Source organism: Podospora pseudopauciseta, chromosome 3 (assembly GCF_035222475.1).
Source record: "Podospora pseudopauciseta strain CBS 411.78 chromosome 3, whole genome shotgun sequence".
NCBI classification, from domain to species: Eukaryota; Fungi; Ascomycota; class Sordariomycetes; order Sordariales; family Podosporaceae; genus Podospora; species Podospora pseudopauciseta.
In genome coordinates, this window is record NC_085893.1 from 2449410 (window position 1) to 2469466 (window position 20057).

General features: G+C 53.9%; 4 protein-coding genes across 4 annotated transcripts; 1 reads left to right on the forward strand and 3 right to left on the reverse strand.

Moving 5' to 3' along the window:
* Nucleotides 1-38: 38 nt before the first annotated feature.
* GLT1 (glutamate synthase [NADH]) lies at nt 39-11204 on the reverse strand. Its single transcript, XM_062905801.1, has 6 exons — nt 9207-11204; nt 9056-9150; nt 8334-9005; nt 5607-8278; nt 3283-5346; nt 39-3231 (listed from the first exon to the last, which is right to left on the reverse strand). The coding sequence occupies exons 1-6, from the start codon at nt 9338-9340 to the stop codon at nt 460-462; spliced, it is 8409 nt and encodes a 2802-aa protein (XP_062767152.1). The 5' UTR covers nt 9341-11204; the 3' UTR covers nt 39-459.
* Nucleotides 11205-14329: 3125 nt separating this feature from the next.
* Nucleotides 14330-16822, forward strand: QC763_306980 (uncharacterized protein). The gene is made up of 2 exons (XM_062911141.1): nt 14330-15091; nt 15153-16822. The coding sequence occupies exons 1-2, from the start codon at nt 15056-15058 to the stop codon at nt 16620-16622; spliced, it is 1506 nt and encodes a 501-aa protein (XP_062767153.1). The 5' UTR covers nt 14330-15055; the 3' UTR covers nt 16623-16822.
* BET1 (protein transport protein bet1) lies at nt 16805-18033 on the reverse strand (the record flags this gene model as incomplete). Its single annotated transcript, XM_062911142.1, has 3 exons — nt 16805-17432; nt 17521-17754; nt 18023-18033. The coding sequence occupies 3 exons, from the start codon at nt 18031-18033 to the stop codon at nt 17132-17134; spliced, it is 546 nt and encodes a 181-aa protein (XP_062767154.1). The 3' UTR covers nt 16805-17131.
* Nucleotides 18034-19330: 1297 nt separating this feature from the next.
* On the reverse strand, nt 19331-19840 carry CHZ1 (Histone H2A.Z-specific chaperone; the record flags this gene model as incomplete). Its single annotated transcript, XM_062911143.1, has 3 exons — nt 19331-19500; nt 19570-19582; nt 19682-19840. The coding sequence occupies 3 exons, from the start codon at nt 19838-19840 to the stop codon at nt 19331-19333; spliced, it is 342 nt and encodes a 113-aa protein (XP_062767155.1).
* Between the last annotated feature and the right edge of the window lie 217 nt (nt 19841-20057).

Sequence of the window (20057 nt, forward strand, 5' to 3'; positions counted from 1 at the left end):
AAAGATCACCAAACATCATCACACATTAAACCCCATTACTATTTGAACAGCTTTTCATTTTGAAATATGAAATATGTACACAACCTTGCAACAAAACTGCTACAGCGACAAAAAAGAAAAAAAGAAAATAAAACTACCAGAAAATGCTCCCAAATGCCAACCCCCCGCCCGAACCAGCAGAAGAAACATAGCAAAGAGAAAAAGAAATACCACAAATTTCACCTCTCATCCATCATCCCCCACCAGCCAGATAACGTTCTTGCAATGAACAACGAAAAAAATGGTATCACATCAAAGAAAAAGAAATCATGATTCCCATTCGCTGGAGAGAAAAATTTTTGATGTCGTGTGATCACGCTTCCCCCCCTTCTGACCCGTGTGAGAGAGAGAAACTCATGCTTTCATTCCTCGTCATCATTATCGTTCCTTTCAACCGCCCCCGATTGTGTTCACTGTTGCTCAAGCAATAGCAGTAAACACCTCCTCAGCAGTCCTCTTGACAATACCACCAGTGACAGGCAAGCTGGTGTTCTTCTCAAGATACAAATCAACCTCGCGAGCAGCCTGGCGACCCTCATTGATACCCCAAACGATAAGCGACTGTCCACGACGGCAGTCACCAGCCGCGAAGACACCCTCCACATTGGTGCTGTACTTCCCAGCAGGAGTCTTGACGTTCTTGCGAGCGTCCTTCTCGATCTCGTCACCCAAGACACGAGCCTCAGGTCCCAAGAAACCCATGGACAAGAGGACGAGGTCGGCAGGGAAGAACTGCTGAGAACCCTCAACCTTCTTCATGTCCCAACCACCGCTGGCAGACTTGGTCCACTCAACACGGACGGTGTTGATGCCCTTCACCTTGCCGCTGCCGTCGTCGACAAACTCCTCCGACATGATGCAGAACTCACGGGGGTCCTTGCCTGTGTGTTGAGCCACCTCAGTGTGACCGTAGTCGACACGGTAGATGCGGGGCCACTGGGGCCACGGGTTGTCGCGCGCACGCTCCGGGGGAGGCTGAGGCAGCAGCTCAAAGTTGACAACCGACTTGGCACCGTGGCGGACAGAGGTACCGATGCAGTCGTTACCGGTATCACCACCGCCAATGACAACGACGTGCTTGTCCTTGGCAGAGATGTAAGAACCGTCAGCCAGCTCGGAGTCAAGCAGAGATTTGGTGTTCTTGTGAAGGAACTCCATGGCGAAGTGGATACCCTCGAGGTTGCGGCCCTTGATGGGAAGGTCACGAGCGACAGTGGCACCGGTGGCGATGATGACAGCATCATTCTCAGCCTTGAGATCCATCAGCTTGATATCGTCGCCGATGGAAACACCGGTCTTGAAGATGACACCCTCGTCGGCCATGAACTTGGTGCGTCTGTCGACGATGCGCTTGTCAAGCTTCATGTTGGGGATACCATACATGAGCAGACCACCAAGACGGTCAGCACGCTCGTAGACGGTGACAAGATGGCCAGCCTTGTTCAGCTGATCGGCGGCAGCAAGACCAGCGGGACCAGAGCCAATGATGGCAACCTTCTTGCCGGTGCGGACCTCGGGAGGGTTGGGAACCATCCAGCCCTTCTCGAAACCTCTGTCAATGATAGCGCACTCGATGGACTTGATGCCAACGGGGTCTTCGTTGATGCCGAGAACGCAAGCACCCTCGCAGGGAGCAGGGCAAACACGACCAGTGAACTCGGGGAAGTTGTTAGTCATGAGGAGACGGTTGAGGGCGTCCTGCCACTGGTTCTGGAAAACAAGCTCGTTCCACTTGGGAATGATGTTGGAGATGGGGCAACCAGTATCAGACTGGCAGAAGGGGACACCGCAGTCCATGCAGCGAGCGGACTGATACTTGAGCTCGTCCTCGTCGAGTCTCTGAGAAAGCTCGGCCCAGTCCTTGACACGCGTCTTGGCGCTGCGGTACTTCTCAGAGCGGCGCTGGTACTTCATGAAGCCCTTGGTTTTGTCGAGCACAAGAGCCTTCTTCTTATCACGGGTCTGGTCACCGAAGCTCTCTTCGATATCAGCAAGCTTCTCGGTGTGCTCCTTCTTGACCTCCTTCTTGGCCTCCTTCTTCTGCTCAACGCCAGAGACGATGGGAAGGTTGTACTCAGCACGCTTGGCCTCAGCAGCCTTAGCAGCCTCCTCGGCAAGGACGCGCTTGTAGTCAACAGGCAAGACCTTGATGAAACGGGGAAGGGCGCGGTTGAAGTCGACCAGGATGCGGGCCGCAAGCTCGGAGCCAGTGTAGTGGTGGTGATCCTCGATGAGACCGCGGAGGTAGGCAACTTCCTCGGGGTCCTCGACGGGGCCAGCCTCCACCATCTCGGTGTTGAGCTTGGTGAGGAAGTCCTGGTGGATGTCAAGGACGTAGGCGATACCACCAGACATACCGGCAGCGAAGTTGCGGCCAGTGCTGCCAAGAATGACGATGCGGCCACCAGTCATGTACTCGCAACCGTGGTCACCAACACCCTCAACGACAGCGGTGGCACCGGAGTTGCGGACGGCGAAACGCTCAGCAGCAACACCACGGAAGAAGGCAGTACCGCTGGTAGCACCATACAAGCAGACGTTGCCGATGAGAATGTTCTCCTCAGCCTTGAAGACGGCCGAGCGAGGAGGGTACACGATCAAGCGACCACCAGACAAGCCCTTGCCGACATAGTCGTTGGCATCACCCTCGAGCTCCAAGGTGATACCAGGAGCGAGGAAAGCACCGAAGGACTGACCGGCTGAGCCCTTGATGTTGACGTGGATGGTATCCATGGGGAGACCAGCCTCGCCAAATCTCTTGGAGACGTGGTAGGAGAGCGAAGTACCCATGGCACGATCGGTGTTGACAATGTCGCACTCGATGCGGGAGGGAAGACCCTTGTCAAGAGTCAACTCGGCCTCGGAGATGAGCTTGTTGTCGAGGCGGACGTAGAGGCGATGGTCCTGCTTGCGGACGTTGAAGGTGGCGACACCGGGGCGAAGCTTGTGGGCAGGCGTGAGAATGAGAGAAAGATCGATGTTAGCGGTCTTGTTGGTGCGCAGATCCTCGCGAACCTTGAGGACCTCAGCACGACCGATCATCTCATTCACGGTGCGGAAGCCAAGCTTGGCCATGATGGCACGGAGCTCGTTGGCAACATAGTAGAAGAAGTTGATGACGTGCTCGGGAGTACCAGTGAACTTCTTGCGAAGCTCAGGATCCTGGGTAGCGATACCGACAGGGCAAGTGTTCTGACGAAAAGGTTAGCAAAACTCGGGAATTGGGGATCTCAAACCACAAACCAGATGACAATTGTGAGTAACAAGGCCATTCCCAAGCTGAAATAGGGACCCTGAGACCTGAATCGCGCGATAATCATCCTCCTCAACGTCTGTGACCGTGAAGGGGCGGGCGTCGTCAGTGTGATAGGTCTTGGCCATGTTCATCCTCTTGCGAGGCATGAGGAGGTATTGCTGGAACTTAGCAGACCCCTTGCCAAGGTAGCAAATGAAGACATCGCCAGGAATATCTGACCACCCATCCCCAAACTTCTGGTTATTGACTTCTCTGTCAATGCCTGTGACAGAGATACCGCAACTCAGTGCCAAGTCGCGGAGATCCTCCACGATTTTCCTATGCTCATCGGTGCGCTGCGTAAAACGGTAGGTATTGTGTGACTTCACATAGCAGCCATCAGAATCGATGAGGCCAGCGATGACAGCCAGCCGAGTAGCCTCATCCGCAGTCTTGTAGCAGTCGGGGATACCACCACTCTTGTCACCAAGGAGACCAAGGGAACGGAGGCCATCCTGGATGGGATTCCAGTGATACCCAGGCATCCCCTCCTGACTGGAGATCTTATATGTGTAAGTATTGTGGTTGGCATAGTGATTAGTCCCCGGAATAGCATCACCAGCCTTCTGCTGGAGGTGCTCGCTGACGTGGAGCGGGCGAGCCCCGGCTGGCCTGCTGGCGTTGAGCTCCGCAACATGGCTATGAAGCCAGACTTTGACCTCAAGATCGGAGCTGGAGACGATCGGGCCGCCTGTGGACCCATCACCAAGCCAGAAGCCCAGGAGCCAGGGGTCGATGGGGACGGACCTCTGGACGTTGGCCGGGTGAGGAGCAAAGGCAAGGGGGGCGCGGTAAAGCTTCAAGTGATTCTTCTTGACCTGCTTGCTGCACAGCCCCTCGTACCGAGTCACGGTCATCCTGAAGTCATCACCATCTCTGACAATATAAGGGTCAACGAGATGATGGTGTTCACTCCTCAGCAAGTCATATACCAAGCGACCTTGCTGCTCGGTAGGGAAACGACGACAGATTCTCCGGACACCACCGCATTGGCACCCATTATTCAGCCCACTTCTCAATTTGGTGAAGCGATCGAGAGTAGCTGATGGGAGTGACATGAGTGATGACTCGCCCAGGGTTGACATAGCGTCTGATGATGCAGCATCTGCTTCATGCAATACTGGCATCCTCGAAGGCTGTCCATTGCTGCCTCCAGTAAGCGCCGACTGACTACGGCTGAAGGGGCGATGCCCAAGGGGAATTAGTGGTGATGAGCCCCCATTTGAGTTGTTCCCTGCGTGTCCAAGGGACGAGTTTGGTCTGGACGTATACTGGGAAGAACCAGGACGGTAAGATCCTCCATATGTCGAGGACGGGAGCTCAATGTCGCGGAACTGTTGTCCTATCTCAGGTCCGAGGTCCACCAGCTCGACATCATCTACCTCTAAATCTTCCATGGGAACGTCTGATGGTATGCTGTCCAAATATTCTTGCACAGCACTATGCAGTGCCTCTCTGACCAGGCCAGGCTCATTCTTAAGCTCCTGGTTAGCAATTTGGCGCAGAAAGTCGTCAAACTCAGGGGGGTTGTCGTCGTGGCCGGCTGCGTGAAAATGTGCTTCCACACGACTGTCGACATAGCTATGGACCTCCTCTTCAGTCGGGGTATGGTCCTGACTATCGACAAGGTCACGGTAGAGGAAATGAGCAGCCTGATCCCACCTCAGACTGCACGACTCTCTCTCACGACCGGAACGGTCACAGCGTGTCAACCAGTAAACCTGCCAGTCGACCTTGTCCCCATTCTGGGAGCAGACAAGGGAGGGGGCAGTGCCATATGTCCGCAGGGGGAGGATGTGATCAGGAGTGCACTTGAAGCTTTTCTTCTCACGAGAATCAAACTCCTTGTAGTGTATCTCCTTCATAGGGCCCCTCTTGACCTCATCCACGGCGAGGACCAGGACCGGGAGGTGGTTGTCGTCGAGGAGGGTGTCGCCGACATTGATCTCGGCAATCGTCGTGACGCCGGCGAGGGTGCGGACAGTGGTGGAGGGATGTAAACACTTTCTCATCTTCACGCGCTCAGTTAGCTTGTATTCAACAAGAAATCATCATGGGATGGTGGGCGGTGGATGAAGTGAGGCATCCAAAAGACAGTGACAGGCGTCCAAAAGACACCTGAAGGCATATTTGGATGTGAAGAAGGCCTATTTTCAATTCAAACAGGCCTTCTTCAAATCCAACCATGCCTCTCTGCATCATTCGCACGCCTGAAATCCATCCGGGCCAGGTGTGAAGGGGTAACAAAAATATCAAAAAGTGATCAACTTACCATGATGCAACCCATCGCAATCAAGGGGGTGGTAGCGAAACCCCATTCCTCGGCACCAAGCAAGCAAGCAAGGGCGACATCGCGACCAGTGCGGAGCTGACCATCAGTCTGGACAACAACACGGCCACGGAGATCGTTCAAGACCAAAGTCTGATGAGTCTCGGCAAGACCCAACTCCCAAGGGAGACCGGCATACTTGATACCAGTCCAGCGCGAAGCACCGGTACCACCATCGTGACCAGAGATCAAGATGTGATCAGCCTTGGCCTTGGCGACACCAGAGGCAACAATACCAACACCAGTCTCGGACACAAGCTTCACTGACACACGCGAGCGAGGGCTCGAGCACTTGAGGTCGTAAATGAGCTGCTTCAAATCCTCGATCGAGTAAATATCGTGATGAGGAGGAGGCGAGATCAAACCGACACCAGGGGTCGAGTGACGAGTGCGGGCAATGGACTTGGAGACCTTGTGGCCGGGCAGCTCACCACCCTCACCGGGCTTGGCACCCTGGGCCATCTTGATCTGAAGCTCATCAGAGTCGGCAAGGTAGGCGGACGTGACACCGAAACGGCCAGAGGCAACCTGCTTGATGGCAGAGCGCATGGTATCGCCGTTGGGCATGACCTGCGAGCGCTCAGGATCCTCACCACCTTCACCGGTGTTGGACTTGCCACCAAGTCTGTTCATGGCCACAGCGAGAGTGGAGTGAGACTCCATGGAAATAGAACCATAAGACATGGCACCAGTGCAGAAGCGGCGCACGATCTCGGTCCAGGGTTCAACCTGCTCGATGGGGATGGGAGTGGTCTCCTCAAACTTGAAGTCGAGCATGCCACGGAGCGTGCAGGCCTTGATCTGCTCATACTCGGAGCGGGAGTAGGCCTCGTACGACTTGTCGTTCTTGGTGCGGACGGCGTCCTGGATATTGGCAATCGACGTGGGGTCGTTGATGTGAGCTTCACCACCATCACGCCAGTGGTACTCGCCAGACTCGGGAAGGCCAGCAACACCAACAGTGTAGCGCGAGGGGAAACCACGCTCGTGGAGGCGGAAAGCGTCCTCAGCAATGAGCTCGAAAGTGATACCCTTGATGCGGGAGGCAGTGCCGCGGAAGCAGCGGTCGACAACGCTGTCGTCAACACCGAGAGCCTCGAAGATCTGAGCACCCTTGTAACTGGCGAGGGTAGAAATACCCATCTTGCTCATGACCTTCAAGATACCACCGTCAACAGAGTGCTTGTAGTTGTGGATTAGCTGCTCGTCGGTGAGCTTCTTCTTGATGAGCTTCTCCTTGTTGAGCTTGAGGATGCACTCCATCGCAAGGTAGGGGTTGATGGCATCCACACCGTACCCGAGAAGCACACACATATGGTGAACCTCACGAGCTTCGGCAGTCTCAACGACGAGAGCAGCCATGGAACGCCACTTGTTGGCAACGAGATGATGGTGAACCATACCAGAAGCCAACAGGGCAGAGACAGCAACGCGATCCTTGGATGTGTTGCGGTCAGTCAGGACAATGATGCGATCGCGAGCCTCGATGGCGGCAGTGGCCTCCTTGCAGATGTAGTCAAGGTGGTTGATGTAGCCCTGGACACCCTCGGTCTTGGGGAAGGTGATGTCAATGGTCTTGACGGTCCACTCGGGGTAGAGCTTGGACATGTTGTTCAAGGCATTGAACTCCTCAATGGAAAGGATGGGGCTGGGCAGGAGGAGTCTGCCGCATTGGGAAGCATCCATCTCCAAAAGGTTGCCCTGAGGTCCGACATAGCACTCTAGAGACATGACGATGGACTCTCTGATGGGATCGATAGGAGGGTTGGTGACCTGAGCGAACAGCTGACGGAAGTACTCATAGAGCAGCTTGGGGGCCTGAGACAGGCATGCAAGAGGAGCATCGTTACCCATGGAACCGAGAGCCTCCTTCTCGTCAGAGGCCATCGGAGCGAGCAGCAAGCTGACCTGTTCAAAGGTGTAGCCGAAAGCATGCAGAAGAGGGTCCTCCTGGAGCTTGAAGTCATCAGGCTTGGCAGCGAGCACAACGCTCTTGTCCTCGCCAACCTTTTCCAAGACATTGGGCATGGTGATCAGGTTCTCATCGAGCCAGGATCTGAAGTCCTGACGGGTGGAAACAGCAGCCTTGAGCTCGCTGTCATCGATAATACGACCGGCGTGAGTGTCGACGAGAAGCATGCGGCCAGGCTGCAGACGGCCCTTCTGAATGATTCTTTCGGGCTCAACGGGGATGGTACCAACTTCGGAAGCGCAGATGATGCGGTCATCATCCATCACGTAGAAGCGGCAAGGGCGAAGACCGTTACGGTCAAGGTTGGCACCGCAGAAACGACCATCGGCAAAGGTGAAGAGAGCAGGACCGTCCCAGGGCTCCATCTGGCAAGCAGCCCACTCGTAGAATGCGGCCTTCTTGGGGTCCATGGCACTGTTGCCCTGCCAGGCCTCGGGGACCATGAGCATGACGGCCTCTGGGAGAGAAAGAACACCATTGATGGTGAGGAGCTCCAACACGTTGTCAAAGGCAGCGGAATCAGAACCACCATCCTCAACGACGGGGTAGAGGTCCTCGAGCTCATCACCGAAAATGTCAGACTGCATGACACCCTCACGAGCGCGCATCCAGTTCTTGTTACCACGGAGAGTGTTGATTTCACCTGGGGTTAAAGTTAGCATGTGATGTCGGTCTTGCAAATCCAGCCTACTGCTTACCGTTGTGAGCGGCCCATCTCAGGGGCTGAGCACGGTCCCAAGATGGGAAGGTGTTGGTAGAGAAACGCGAGTGTACCAAGGCAAAGTGCGCCTCATAATCAGCATTCACCAAATCGTGGTAGTATTGGTAGACTTGTACTGGAGCCAACTGTCCCTTGTAAACAATGTTCTTGTTCGACAGAGAGCAGATGTAGAACCAGTTCTGAAGCCCGACGGTGCGGGTGGCACGCTTCCGGAGGACATAGAGTTGTCTCTCGAACAGCCTGTCATCGAACTTGTCTGCGTCCGTGATCTCAGGAGCATCCCCAGAACCATAGGCAGACTGGAGAACCACAAAGGGCTGCAGAATGGTAGGCTCGCGAGAAGCAGCAGCCGGACCAAGGAGAGTGGAGTCCACGGGAAGCTCTCGCCACCCGAGGACTCTCAAGCCCAAGGACTCGGCAATATCTTCCAACTGCCGCTTGGACTCTTGCAGGGTCTCTGGATCAGGCTTGAAGAACAGATTGCCCACAGCGTACTGTCCCAATGGAGGAAGCTTGATGCCCTCCTCACGCTCAAAGTTCTTGACAAAGAACTTGTGGGGAATGGATGTCATGACACCAGCACCATCACCATCTCGCGCATCAGATCCCACGGCACCACGATGGGTCATGTTGCATAGAAGGTTTCGCGCTGTCAAGGTTAGTTATTGATTCGACATGACCGCTGTCAGGAGAACTCACCATCGCTGACGATTTTGTGGCTAGCCTTGCCCTTGATGTGGCAAGCAAAGCCCACACCGCACGCATCTTTCTCGAGTGAGGGATCATACAACCCCCTGGAGGTAAAGTGTTAACAAAGCAAAGTATTCAGCCGAACCAAGGGGACACATACTGCTTCACCGGAAGAGCACCAGCCCACGAGTCGTTGTTTTCTGTCTGGTATTCATAGGGCTGGTAGTTGTATTGCTCAGACTCTAGGTGAGTCTGTCGATCATCAAATTCTGGGGTCAGCTTGATCTCGCCCATGCTAGGCAAGCTTCTGCTTGTCAAGACGCGAAGGAGTGTTGCTTGTCTGACGTGACCTGGCCAACGGGCGGGGTATCAAAAAGCAGCTTGATAACTGCGAAGGATGGAAGGGTCTACAGGATACGAGATATGATTAGCTCCAAGACTATACGAAGTAATTCTTTGTTCCAAGGTGTTAGTCAAAGACAAGATAGTGCGTGAGGGATCCTCGAAGTCTGGCGCTGTGAGTGAAATCTGACAGATGGGTGGTGGGAAACTGTTTAAAGTTCGAGGGAGAGGACCAATGGTCCAGTGTGAATGTGCGGGTTACGCCACGTCGCCGCGAGACAGGTGAAAAGCCCTCAAGGCAGTCACGGAACTCATTTGAGGGCTTTGTGGCCCAAAGCTTGAGCTGCCAGCTACGTCCCGTATCCGAACGCTGTGTGTAGCCACCAGACAGGACCATCACCCCACCCAGAGCCGGTCAACCACAGCCAGAATGCTGAATAGTTGTTATCAGAGGCAGAAGGTGGCCGACAAGTGCCCAGCGTGGGATCGTCCCAAGTAGTGGGGGACGGGTCTAGATGTCTCGAGGCATCGGATATTGGCGTGGCATGATGCATGCTCCTTGATAGGCAGCTCTCCTGAGCAATAGCTCCCAAGACTTGTGATGCAATCTGGACCATCCAAAGAACGGTAGAACCCCAACCGGCGCGGGATGACGACAGGCGTGTAGCACCCAGAGGCCTTATCGTGTGTCCATGCGGCTATATTCCCGCAGCTTTGATAGGAGCACCCATCCTATCATCGATAGGCGAGAACCGAAGCCTTTCATGACGCCTGCCTGTCCTTGCCGACATGTACCAAGCACCAAACGGCGTCGGCACGTCGTAACGCAATATGGAGGCGGGGTGGGAGGGGCGGGGGGGCCAAGACCGGGATTGGGAGTGTGAGAGCGGGGGAGGGTGTGTGTGTTCCCCCACCACTAGCACCACCACCCCCTCCATTCGCATCCACATCCGAAATCCACCATGTCATATCCACACTTCGGAGCACAAGCAGAGACGCCCGCGTTCGCCCGTGTTCGCCCGGTACCTGCCGCCCAAATATGAATGGCGGGCGAGGAGTTGCTTGTTTCTTGGGAGGAGGGGTTTCGGCTTCGTTGTGGGATAAATTGGATGCGCCGGAGTGGTTATCGGGGCCCCGCAGTTGGGTGGACATGCTGAGTTTCGACGTCATCCAGAGATAGAGCTTCGGAAGATCCCTTGGCGGCGCCCGAGACCTTGGTGGGCATGGAGCGGGGTGTTGATGTTTGTCGCATGCTGGCCAGATTGTCCATTGCCTTCGATCAAAGGCTGTCGTAGTTCTCACGAGGTGGCCGAGCTCTTGAGATACCTCGAAGCATATCTTGTCTTTCATCACATCGTGTCTGGGGCTGGGTGTTGCGAGGGGGATGGGAAGGGTTGTCGATCCGAGGAGAACTTACCGTTAGAACTAGCTATACACTCCAAGAGAGAGTGCTGTTGCTTCACGGGTCGAGGTGGGACTCGAGGTCGAGTGGTGGTTGTTTGGAGGGGGAGGTGCGGAATCGTGGAAGAAAGAGGGAGGAGGAGGAGGAGGAGAGAGAAGGTGGTCGTGGAGGGGCGGCAAGCCTGCTTTTATGAAGAGAGCTCGGAGACGGCCGATGGCAGCAAGCTATCCGTTCTAGCCAAGGATGCTGCCCAGGAGCTTTGCGTGTTGGATCTGGGGTTCTCGTTTCTCAATTGAGGCAGAACAACCGGAGCGGAGAGCAGACGTAGCCAAGACAACCTGGATACAAGGGGGAAGATGGATGGTGGAAAGTGACCCGAGTGCTAAAGGCAATGACATGTGGCTGCTGGTGTTGAAGGTGTGTTGCTGCGAAGGGTGAGTGGGGGGAGGTGGGGAGACACCTTCCACCTGGTCGCTTATTCGTGGGTGGGCTATTCATCCAGTGCACTCCATCTGCTACCAGCTACCCTACATCTGCCCATCTCGGATGGTCTCCCACATGCTACAATATTGAGTGGCATTCATAGCTCACTATTTATCTCCTCTCCTGCAGGTTGCTACGGTTTGTGTAAAAAGCGCGCACGCATTTGAAGCTGTCTGACGGTGTCACCGCATGGAAGAACTGTCCGTTGCCCTGGTCCGGTGGCTTGTCATCGTCCTATTCATGCCGAATGAGAATCGCTGGACACCGGCAATGTGAAGTGTTTGATGTGAGTATTTCCGCGGCCACAGTAACTTTATACACTTGTAAAATAAATCCAGTAATTCCATCCGAACAGTTTCAGGCGTAATACCTAGGAGTAGGACACATCAAGACGGGCCGACCTCCTTCTCGGCGTACTGGAGAAAGTGATGATGAAGAACACGAGCCTGAAGATTCCGGTCAGCATGTTCTCCGCTTCCGGCTGCCAAGCATAACAGATATTGATGAGAGATGATATTGCCAGCAAATCTGGGAGGTTGAGTGAAATCACTTGTGTAAAAATGTTTTGCCATGGAAACACAGGCCTGATGCCCGGTTGGAGGCGTTGGTAGGTGTTCTTCATGAACACAGCGGGTTGTGCACCCCACACCATGGCTGCATCTTGCAGAACCAATAATGGACTAGCGCAAGATCCACTGGCATCGCCTGCATGCGAAGCATCCACAGCATGCTTCAGCATCCCACCATCCCTGTCCGGCGACAGGGTTCAAAAAAGTTGGGCCGTCCAGTCCCGCAACATTCTCACCAATCAGATAACACCGTTTTCAAAGACGACCGGCCGATGTCGCCAGCTCAAGCGCCAAACCCAGGGCACCAGGGAAAGCGTGCGGAGGAACGTCTCTGGTGTCCCTGTCAGCCGGTATCGTTCAACATGTCGGAAAACACCAGACAGCAATCACGGCGATCCGCTTGAATAGACATGGAAATAATAGAGAAAATCGCTGACACATGATACCAGCTAGCCAGATCAACATGGGGATCCCACCACGTGCCGCGAATAGGTAGTTGTAGTGTAGGCATCTTCCTCTCACCTCATAAACTCCCACTCTGTATGTCTTCCTCGAGAATGACGACTACCTAGGGAAAGCCACACGCTCATCATCGCCCCCTACACCATGACGGGGGTTTTTTGGACCCGTCTTGGCCCAATCTAGGGAGCTGGTCAGAAGAGGACAGAATGCTCGATTGGCGACGGATTGGCCAATGGAAGATGAATGAAAATTCATCCAAGGTCACGACTGGACGGCACTGCACTGCAACAGAAACCAAAAACGGCGAGAGAAAAAAAGGACCGCATCCCATCTGCCTGCCGCACGAGAGGGTGAACTGAGTTTCGGCACATCTGCATGCAGCTTTCTCACTGTGACCTCACCAAGTCCAACGAGTCGTGGAGAAGGCTGCTGTAAAAAGATTATCACAGAAAAGGCAGACCCTCAACCAATCACAACACACCAAGACCAGCCTCAACGTTCCTTATCTCGAACGAAGGGGTGGCCCCCGCAGCCCGATCGCCTTACGCACAGACGTCACTGGTCTTTAAGACTTGGCCGGCTCCCCCTCCTCCACCATCTCATCCAGCGAAAGGCCTGTGTTTTAAGCATATAAAGTGTGGTAGCTACTCACCCTACCTTGTCATCCCGAGATCACCGATGGTCGGCCGTATCGCCGCGGTGGAAACAGTCCCATCAGGACGGAAACTCTCGTCCACCTTCACCACACCCTCTGGCACCCGCATCATCTGAAGTTGGGAAAACGGTTTTCAGACCACGCGACAGCATCCCGCGGTGGAACGTTGCATAGTTTAGCTGTCTTCTGCTGTGTTTCCCGTCTCAGCCAGAGCCGCAGGGCCGTATTTGGGGCAGAGGGTGATCCTGGCGACCTGAGACTCTTCCCGCAACGATGAACCCAAATTCCCCTCAAGGCGGGGTAGAGAGACGCGCAGTGGAACCCTGGCTTGGGCAAGGAGATGGGAGGCAAGGCTCCACTTCGTGGGGGGCGTTGCTGGAGGGTGACTGCATGAATAGACAGCAGCCATTCATCAGCAGCATGTTTGAGAGCCAAACATCTGATCTGCGTGCTTGTTCATGCCCGGAATCGCTCCACCGGAGTTGGGAGTCATCGTGCTCTCTCCTTCTGGCTTCTGAGCTGTCGCCCGTTCCGCTGGCCGAGATCGGCGGGTTCCCGGTCTTTGATGGACCTTGCCATCCAGACCGCCCGTTCAGCTATCGCCCGAGAATACCCTTGACAAGGCTGCAAGGCCAGCTGTATGTGCCTTATTCCCAGCAGCTTTCCGGCCAGTCATGTTTAACAAGACGTAAGAATATTCTTTTTCCCTCTGTTCAACTGGTCACGGCAAACATTGAGCACACGACCGGCTACGCGGCTCCCTCATGTCTCCCCACGCGCAGTCTTCCCCCTTTTGCCATTGCTATTCCGAGAAATTCCGAAGGGTGAGCTCGTTAGCGTGGCAGGCGAGAATTGGCTGCATGTTCATTTACAGTGGCGCTCAGCGGGTGGCCTTCCATGCAGGTAGGGAAAGGCCCGCAAGGAGGCAATACTGAAGCATTCAGACGGAATTCAAGCTCTTGTGCAGGAGGTCAGCTTGCCATTATTACCTCACAAAAACTACGGTTTCCTGTGGGACCCTCGGAACGAAATGCCCCTGGATTTTCGTCGAGGTCCACGGATCCGAAGGGATGGGTAATTCAAATCGAGTGATCCAGGTCGCACAATCTGATAATGATAACCCAACTTGTGTTGCCGTGGTCGGGAGCTTATTTGGTAAGACGTCTTTGTCTGCCATACCGGTTCTCGATAACTACCAGTCGGCTTCATCTACAATGACAGTTGTCTCGGCTGGTCCCGGAGAACACGGGACACAAGCTCGACTGACTCTTCAGTTCACGGCAGGTTGAGTCGGATGCTATGCGTGTGGCGGGGCTTGTCTTGTCCACCACCACCGGGCTTGGTTGCTTTCACGAGGGTTTCCACTCATGAGCTTACTCCTCGGTCTTGGTGTTGAGACGGGTACCAATGCTCCGACGAGCGACAGAGAGAACCCGTTTTCGTGCCGTTTACCGTTGGCAAGGAGCTTTCCTTAGGCAGTTATGTTTTGAAATGTCTTGAAACCCGAGGCCCAGACCACAGGTGGACGGCATCCAAACAGCACCGAGGCATTACCATTCTTGGTTCTCCCGGTGGCGAACAAAGAAATAAGAGCACCTATGGAGGGGTAGCCGCCAACAACCCCTCTATGCTTTTCGTCCTGAAAGATGGCTAAATCTCAGGGTTGACCTCAGGGACCCACGGGGAGTTAAAAGCCAAGTTTCCCGGTGCGGGTGTGGACTGTGCGACCCCTGGCCCTGGGAGCACAGACCATATCATGTCGCCGCATCGTGGGGTAAGTATCTTGTATACAGTATCAATACAACTTGGAAGGCAGAAGATGGCACTGTGGAATAAACAATTTGTCGTCATTCGTCCAGAGAGGTCGCGACTTTTGAAGCGCGACAGCTCAAAGTCAACATTCATTGTCGCAACGACGAAGCTTGCAGTCACGGTTCAACAGTCACAACCAATGTTGTGATATCACTTGGGACGACTGATTTTTAAATTGATCATAGTAGATGAGATCCCCAACTACTTCAGCTACCAACCAGAAATGAGGTGCAAAAGGTCGACGTTGCAATCAATCCATAACTGATAGCGAACTGTCCGCAACCATGTTCTCTACCTTACCCGATCTCACCCCCCGAGATGTAAGCCCCCGTTTCCTCCCCCTCCTTTGCATTCTATCACTAACCCTCTCTCCTACAATAGAGCCACTCGTCATGGTACACCTCCCCCCGCCGCCCGCACCCCCCCCAACAATCCCACCACCCCTCCACAGCCTTCACCGAATCCTCCACCACCCTCGACAACAACTCCCTAGTCCCCCCTCCCCCTCCCCCCAACTCCCGCCACAACAACAAATCATCCTCCTCCACCAACTCAATCATCGACCGCTCCTTGTTAGGCCGCCTAAAAGCCGACGAGGACCTCATCCGCCGTCGCCAAGCCCACATCGCGACCCACGGCCAGCAATGGCTTAAACCCCCCGGTCTAGCCAAGACATTATTCCAGATGAGGGAAGAGAAACGTGAACAAGAGGAGCACGCCGAGGCGGTAAGAAGGGAGATGGTAGCGCAGGAGCTGGCCGAGGCGCAGGCTGCCGAGGAGGAGCAGGGTGTTGAAGAAGGTGAGGAAGAAGAGGGGATGGAGGTTGATTTGGATGGGGAGATTCCCGAGGGGATGATGGATATGGAAGAAGAGGATTTGGATGATGAAATTCTCGAGGGTGATCTTGATGATGATGATGATGATGATGATGATGACGATGATCTGGATGATGCGGTGCCAGGGGAGGATTTGGATGATGAGATACCCGAGGGAGACTTGGATGATGATATACCCGAAGGAGGGGGGTTTGGGTATGATGGTGCGAGTGATGATACGGACGAAGAGGAGGGGGATACGGAGCAGAACATCAACAACACTTTTCAAACCGCGCAGTTTGACACGTCGGGAGATGAAAGCAGTTCTGTCGACCCGAACGATGTTTCGCTTACCGAGGTGCAACAGCAGCGCCGGATGGAGAGGAGGGAGCTTCAGTCACGGGTGGCTACCGTTCGTGCGCAGGAGCAGAGGATGAGAGATCTCATGGCGCAGCAGAGCCAACCGAGACATGGGAATAACAACAGTAACGACGATGATTTGTATGGTGGGAATGACAATGACGACAACCACTACCGCGATGGAGGAGCGAATGACATGTTGGAGGAGGAAGACCTTGTTTCGTCTCGGCAGTTGGAAGGGGGGGCTGAGTCGGGGGATGATATGGACATGGAGGCTGACCTGGACGACGAGATTCCTGACGCGAGCGGGATCAGTGGGGTTAGCGGTGGTGCCGGGTTCGGGATGGACGGGGCGGGTTATGAGCATACTGACTCTGAGGCTGAGCTTAGCGATGATGGGACGCAGGGGAATGTTAGTTTTGCCAGAGGCGGGGGGAGTGTTAGACGGCAGCAGCATCAGCAGGGGAATTTCAGGAGCAGTGCTGTTGGCCCACCGCCGCAGCAGCAGCAGCAGAATTTCAGGAATAGCGGGGGGAACTTTAGGAGCAGTGGAATGGGAAGGTTTGATCCTAGGTCGAGTCTGAATCACGATATTAGTGGGTTTTTGAGCTTGGACGGGAGTAGTATGATTGGGAGTAGTCCTCATGTTAGTTTTAGGAGGAGTCGACGTGGTTAAGAAGGTTGGGTGGTGGTGGTCAATGAGGGAGTGTGTGTGGTTTAGTTCAAGTATGATACCCATTTTGTTTGTCTTAAACTGGGAGCATGGCGTATCGTTATGGAACCGGATTCATAGGGCTTTTTTGAGGTTTGTATTACACTGATGAAAGGCATGGAAGAGGCGCGAAACTGGTTGAGGTAGTCAAGCATTGCATCCCATTTTCAGTCACGCCCTGGCAGCATATCAAAGGTGAGAAAAGAATCCATGTACCAATATTAAATAAATTTGTAAACCAAAACATTACCAGGCCCGCCATAGCATGTCGAACAGAGCTTTATATAACTGGATGAAGCCAAGGAAGCAGAGTCAAACCCAAGCGCCCATGCATTTTTCACATCATTCTCCCACCCCTTTCCCTCCTTTCGTATTCACGTCCATCATTTTTCCCTTTCCGCCCTCATCCACACTATTACTTCATATCCTTTTCCCCCACCAGCCGTCCATCCCATCAGTCTAGGTCAAACAGGCTAAAACAACCATACCCAAACAAACAAGACAATCACCGCCGCGAAAAACGCCAACCAAACCCTCCACCCAACCCCCGTTCTCTCGGCCATGACCAACATCCTGTTCATCGTCCCCCTCAGTCTCAATCTCGTGTTATCAAAGCCCTCGTTCATCTTCTCGGCCAGCGCCGAGCTCTCCCTGATCTCGTCTCCAATCGCAACCGTCATGTCCTTGAGTATCCGGACCTTGCCAAGGATGCCGTCGACCTGGGCGTCGTTTTGGGATTCGAGCTCGTTGAGGACCGCGTCTGAGTATTGGCCCCTAGTTCCAGCCGAGCACCTTAGCGATTGGAACCACGAAAAAACAAAGAAAGGTAGGGAAGGATGGGAAAGGAGAGGGGGAAACACACTTTCGATTTGGAGTCGCTGACCGATACCCGCCATTGCCGGAACTCCCCTCACCGATTCCTAGTGATGAACTGCCATTGTTGCTTGTGTACCCCCCGTAGCCATACCCGCCGCCTGCTCGGCCGGGTTGGGAGTTGAAGGTTGATGGGGAGGCGGTGCGGGAGGAAGGGCCGCCGGAGTAGCCTTTGAAGAGGTCGGAGCGGGAGTCGCGTTGGTGGAGGGTTGAGGAGGGGAATCTAAGGGGGGTGTTAGTTATTGCTGGTAAGAGGGAGGTGACCATGCGGCGCGCCTCGAGGATGGGGTTGTCGTAGGGTGGGTTGCGCCGGCCATCGGGGTTCATCGCGCGGCGGCGGTTGCGTCGTCAAACTGGCAGAGTGAAGCCATCGCGGATTCTTTGCATTCAATGACGTTGGTGTCGCTGTCAAGAACCGTCGCGCACCACCCCATCCTATTCCCTTCGATGCGCGCGCGCACGCGCAAGCAGCTAAAAACCCAAAAACTCACCGAGAAGCCATCTTATCCTACCCCCTATCCGGTCGCCGGATAGTATTCTCTAGGTATTGTTCGTTGTATCGCAGCGCTATCTCCCAAACGACCCTCTATCCATTATTATCCTTTTCCCAAACTGTGGCGCTCTCTTGTTTTGTCGCGAGTAGGAGTTGTTCGTATGTTGTTGTAAGGTGGAACTTTTCCCCCAGCACCTGGCCTGATCACAAGGATTTAAGGTTTAGACTACGTGGTTGCTGTGTAACTACCGGGTAGGTGTTCTTTAGGACGTACGTTACCTGCTGCGTGCGCGTGGCCTGTAAAGGTGTCCTTTGTCCACCCCAAGCTTTCCCCACGATGTGACTGGCCAGCTTTTAGAAAGAGCCTCTCCCAAAATTTATGGGGCAAAGGGGTAAAATTAAAAAAAATCAGCGAGAAAGGAGAACTTTTTTGTTGGCCAATTGAGGTCTCGATTTATTACAGCAAGCAATCCAACCCTTAAGGGGTTGGCTACCGGCAACGGAGCAGGAAACTAGAAAGTGTGCTCCGTGTTATGGTCCGCTAATTGTTGATCTCCAATCACTTGCTCTGCAAAACCCCTATTAGCTGCAGCTTTTACTTTGCACATTGACATCTTCACTCTCAAGGTCCAACTGACGAGGCAATGCATGTGAACTCTCTTCCCCGTTGGGCTGAAAATGGATCTCAACAAACTCTGGGCATTCCCTAGTGGACCAAGCTTTACCAAAGCCAAAAATAAAATGCAGCAGGGGTAGTGCCGACGTTGACAACAGCTCCCTTCAGCAAAAAGGAGGGGAACTCAGAAACACGGTATTGTTTACGAGGATGCAGCTTGACGTTCCATGAGGGGGTGAGATGCGACTCGAAGATGCGCTTTTTGAATTTCATAAACCGCAAGCCACATCCAATCCATAGCCGGAGAGAGCTAGACAATTCCCAGATCGCAACCCTCTCTACAAGGATCGCATCCTCCTGTATAGCAAGCCCCCTCTGTTCAGACCACAAAAGTCTTTTCTGTTCATAAATTTGACCCCTTCTGTCCGAAACCCATTTCCCAAAACCACCCCTCCTGTGTATCAGACTAGATGAAATCGCAATGTTTTATGAAAAAACCACACAACCAAATCATCCCTCCTGTATAGTAGACTGGCGAGAAAAGAAGCCATGGGCCCGGATCTGGTGTTTCTTCCTCAACATCATTAGAGGCTCATGCTCATTTCAGTGTCGTAAATCAAAAAGCGATGCCGCAAAGAAAGATCCGAAAACGTCAGAGAGAGAGAGAATGAAAGTGACGCTGTGGTGAATTTAGGCGTCCTTCATCTCCTCATCCGGAGCCTCGAAGTCGTCATCATCCTCCTCGTCGTCGTCGCCCTCGGGAGGGTTCTCCTCGGCGGCCTTGGCGAAGTCGATGACCTTGCCGCGGGTGCGACGGCCAATCACGTTCTCGAGGTCGATCTCCTCCATGCCATCCTCCTCTGTGAGATGGTTAGTTATGCGACTCGATATGACGTGGGCATGCTTTGTTTTGATTTAGGTAAACATACCAACTTCGGCCTCCTGTAGTAAACACTGTTAGCAAGTTGCCCCTCCTCCAAAGTAATAATGCGATTCGCGAATCGCGCAAGTGTCTCAAGTCGCAGCAAAAAGAAAACATACCTCCTCGACCTCCTCCTCATCGTCATCATCATCATCGTCCTCGACCATAGAGGTATCATCAACTGGCTGCTCGGTGCTCTTGCCCTTGCCCTTGAAATCGGTCTGGGCAGCGCCAGCCTCGGCAGCCGCAGTGGGGTCTGTAGCACCGTTGGAAGCCATATTTGCGATTTGTTTGTAGTGTTGTGTTGGGATAGCAAGGTAGAAAACTCGTGAGTCGGACCGTGTAGAGTTTAAGGTTCGGAGTTTGCGTGTAGTGACAACGCAGAGCGGGGACAGAATAGAAGGAAAGTAGGGGTGGAAGTCGTGGCAGATGGAGATCTGATGGTCGCTGGCGCAGTGAACCTCTCAGCTTTATTATTGGAAAGCTTATTTGTGG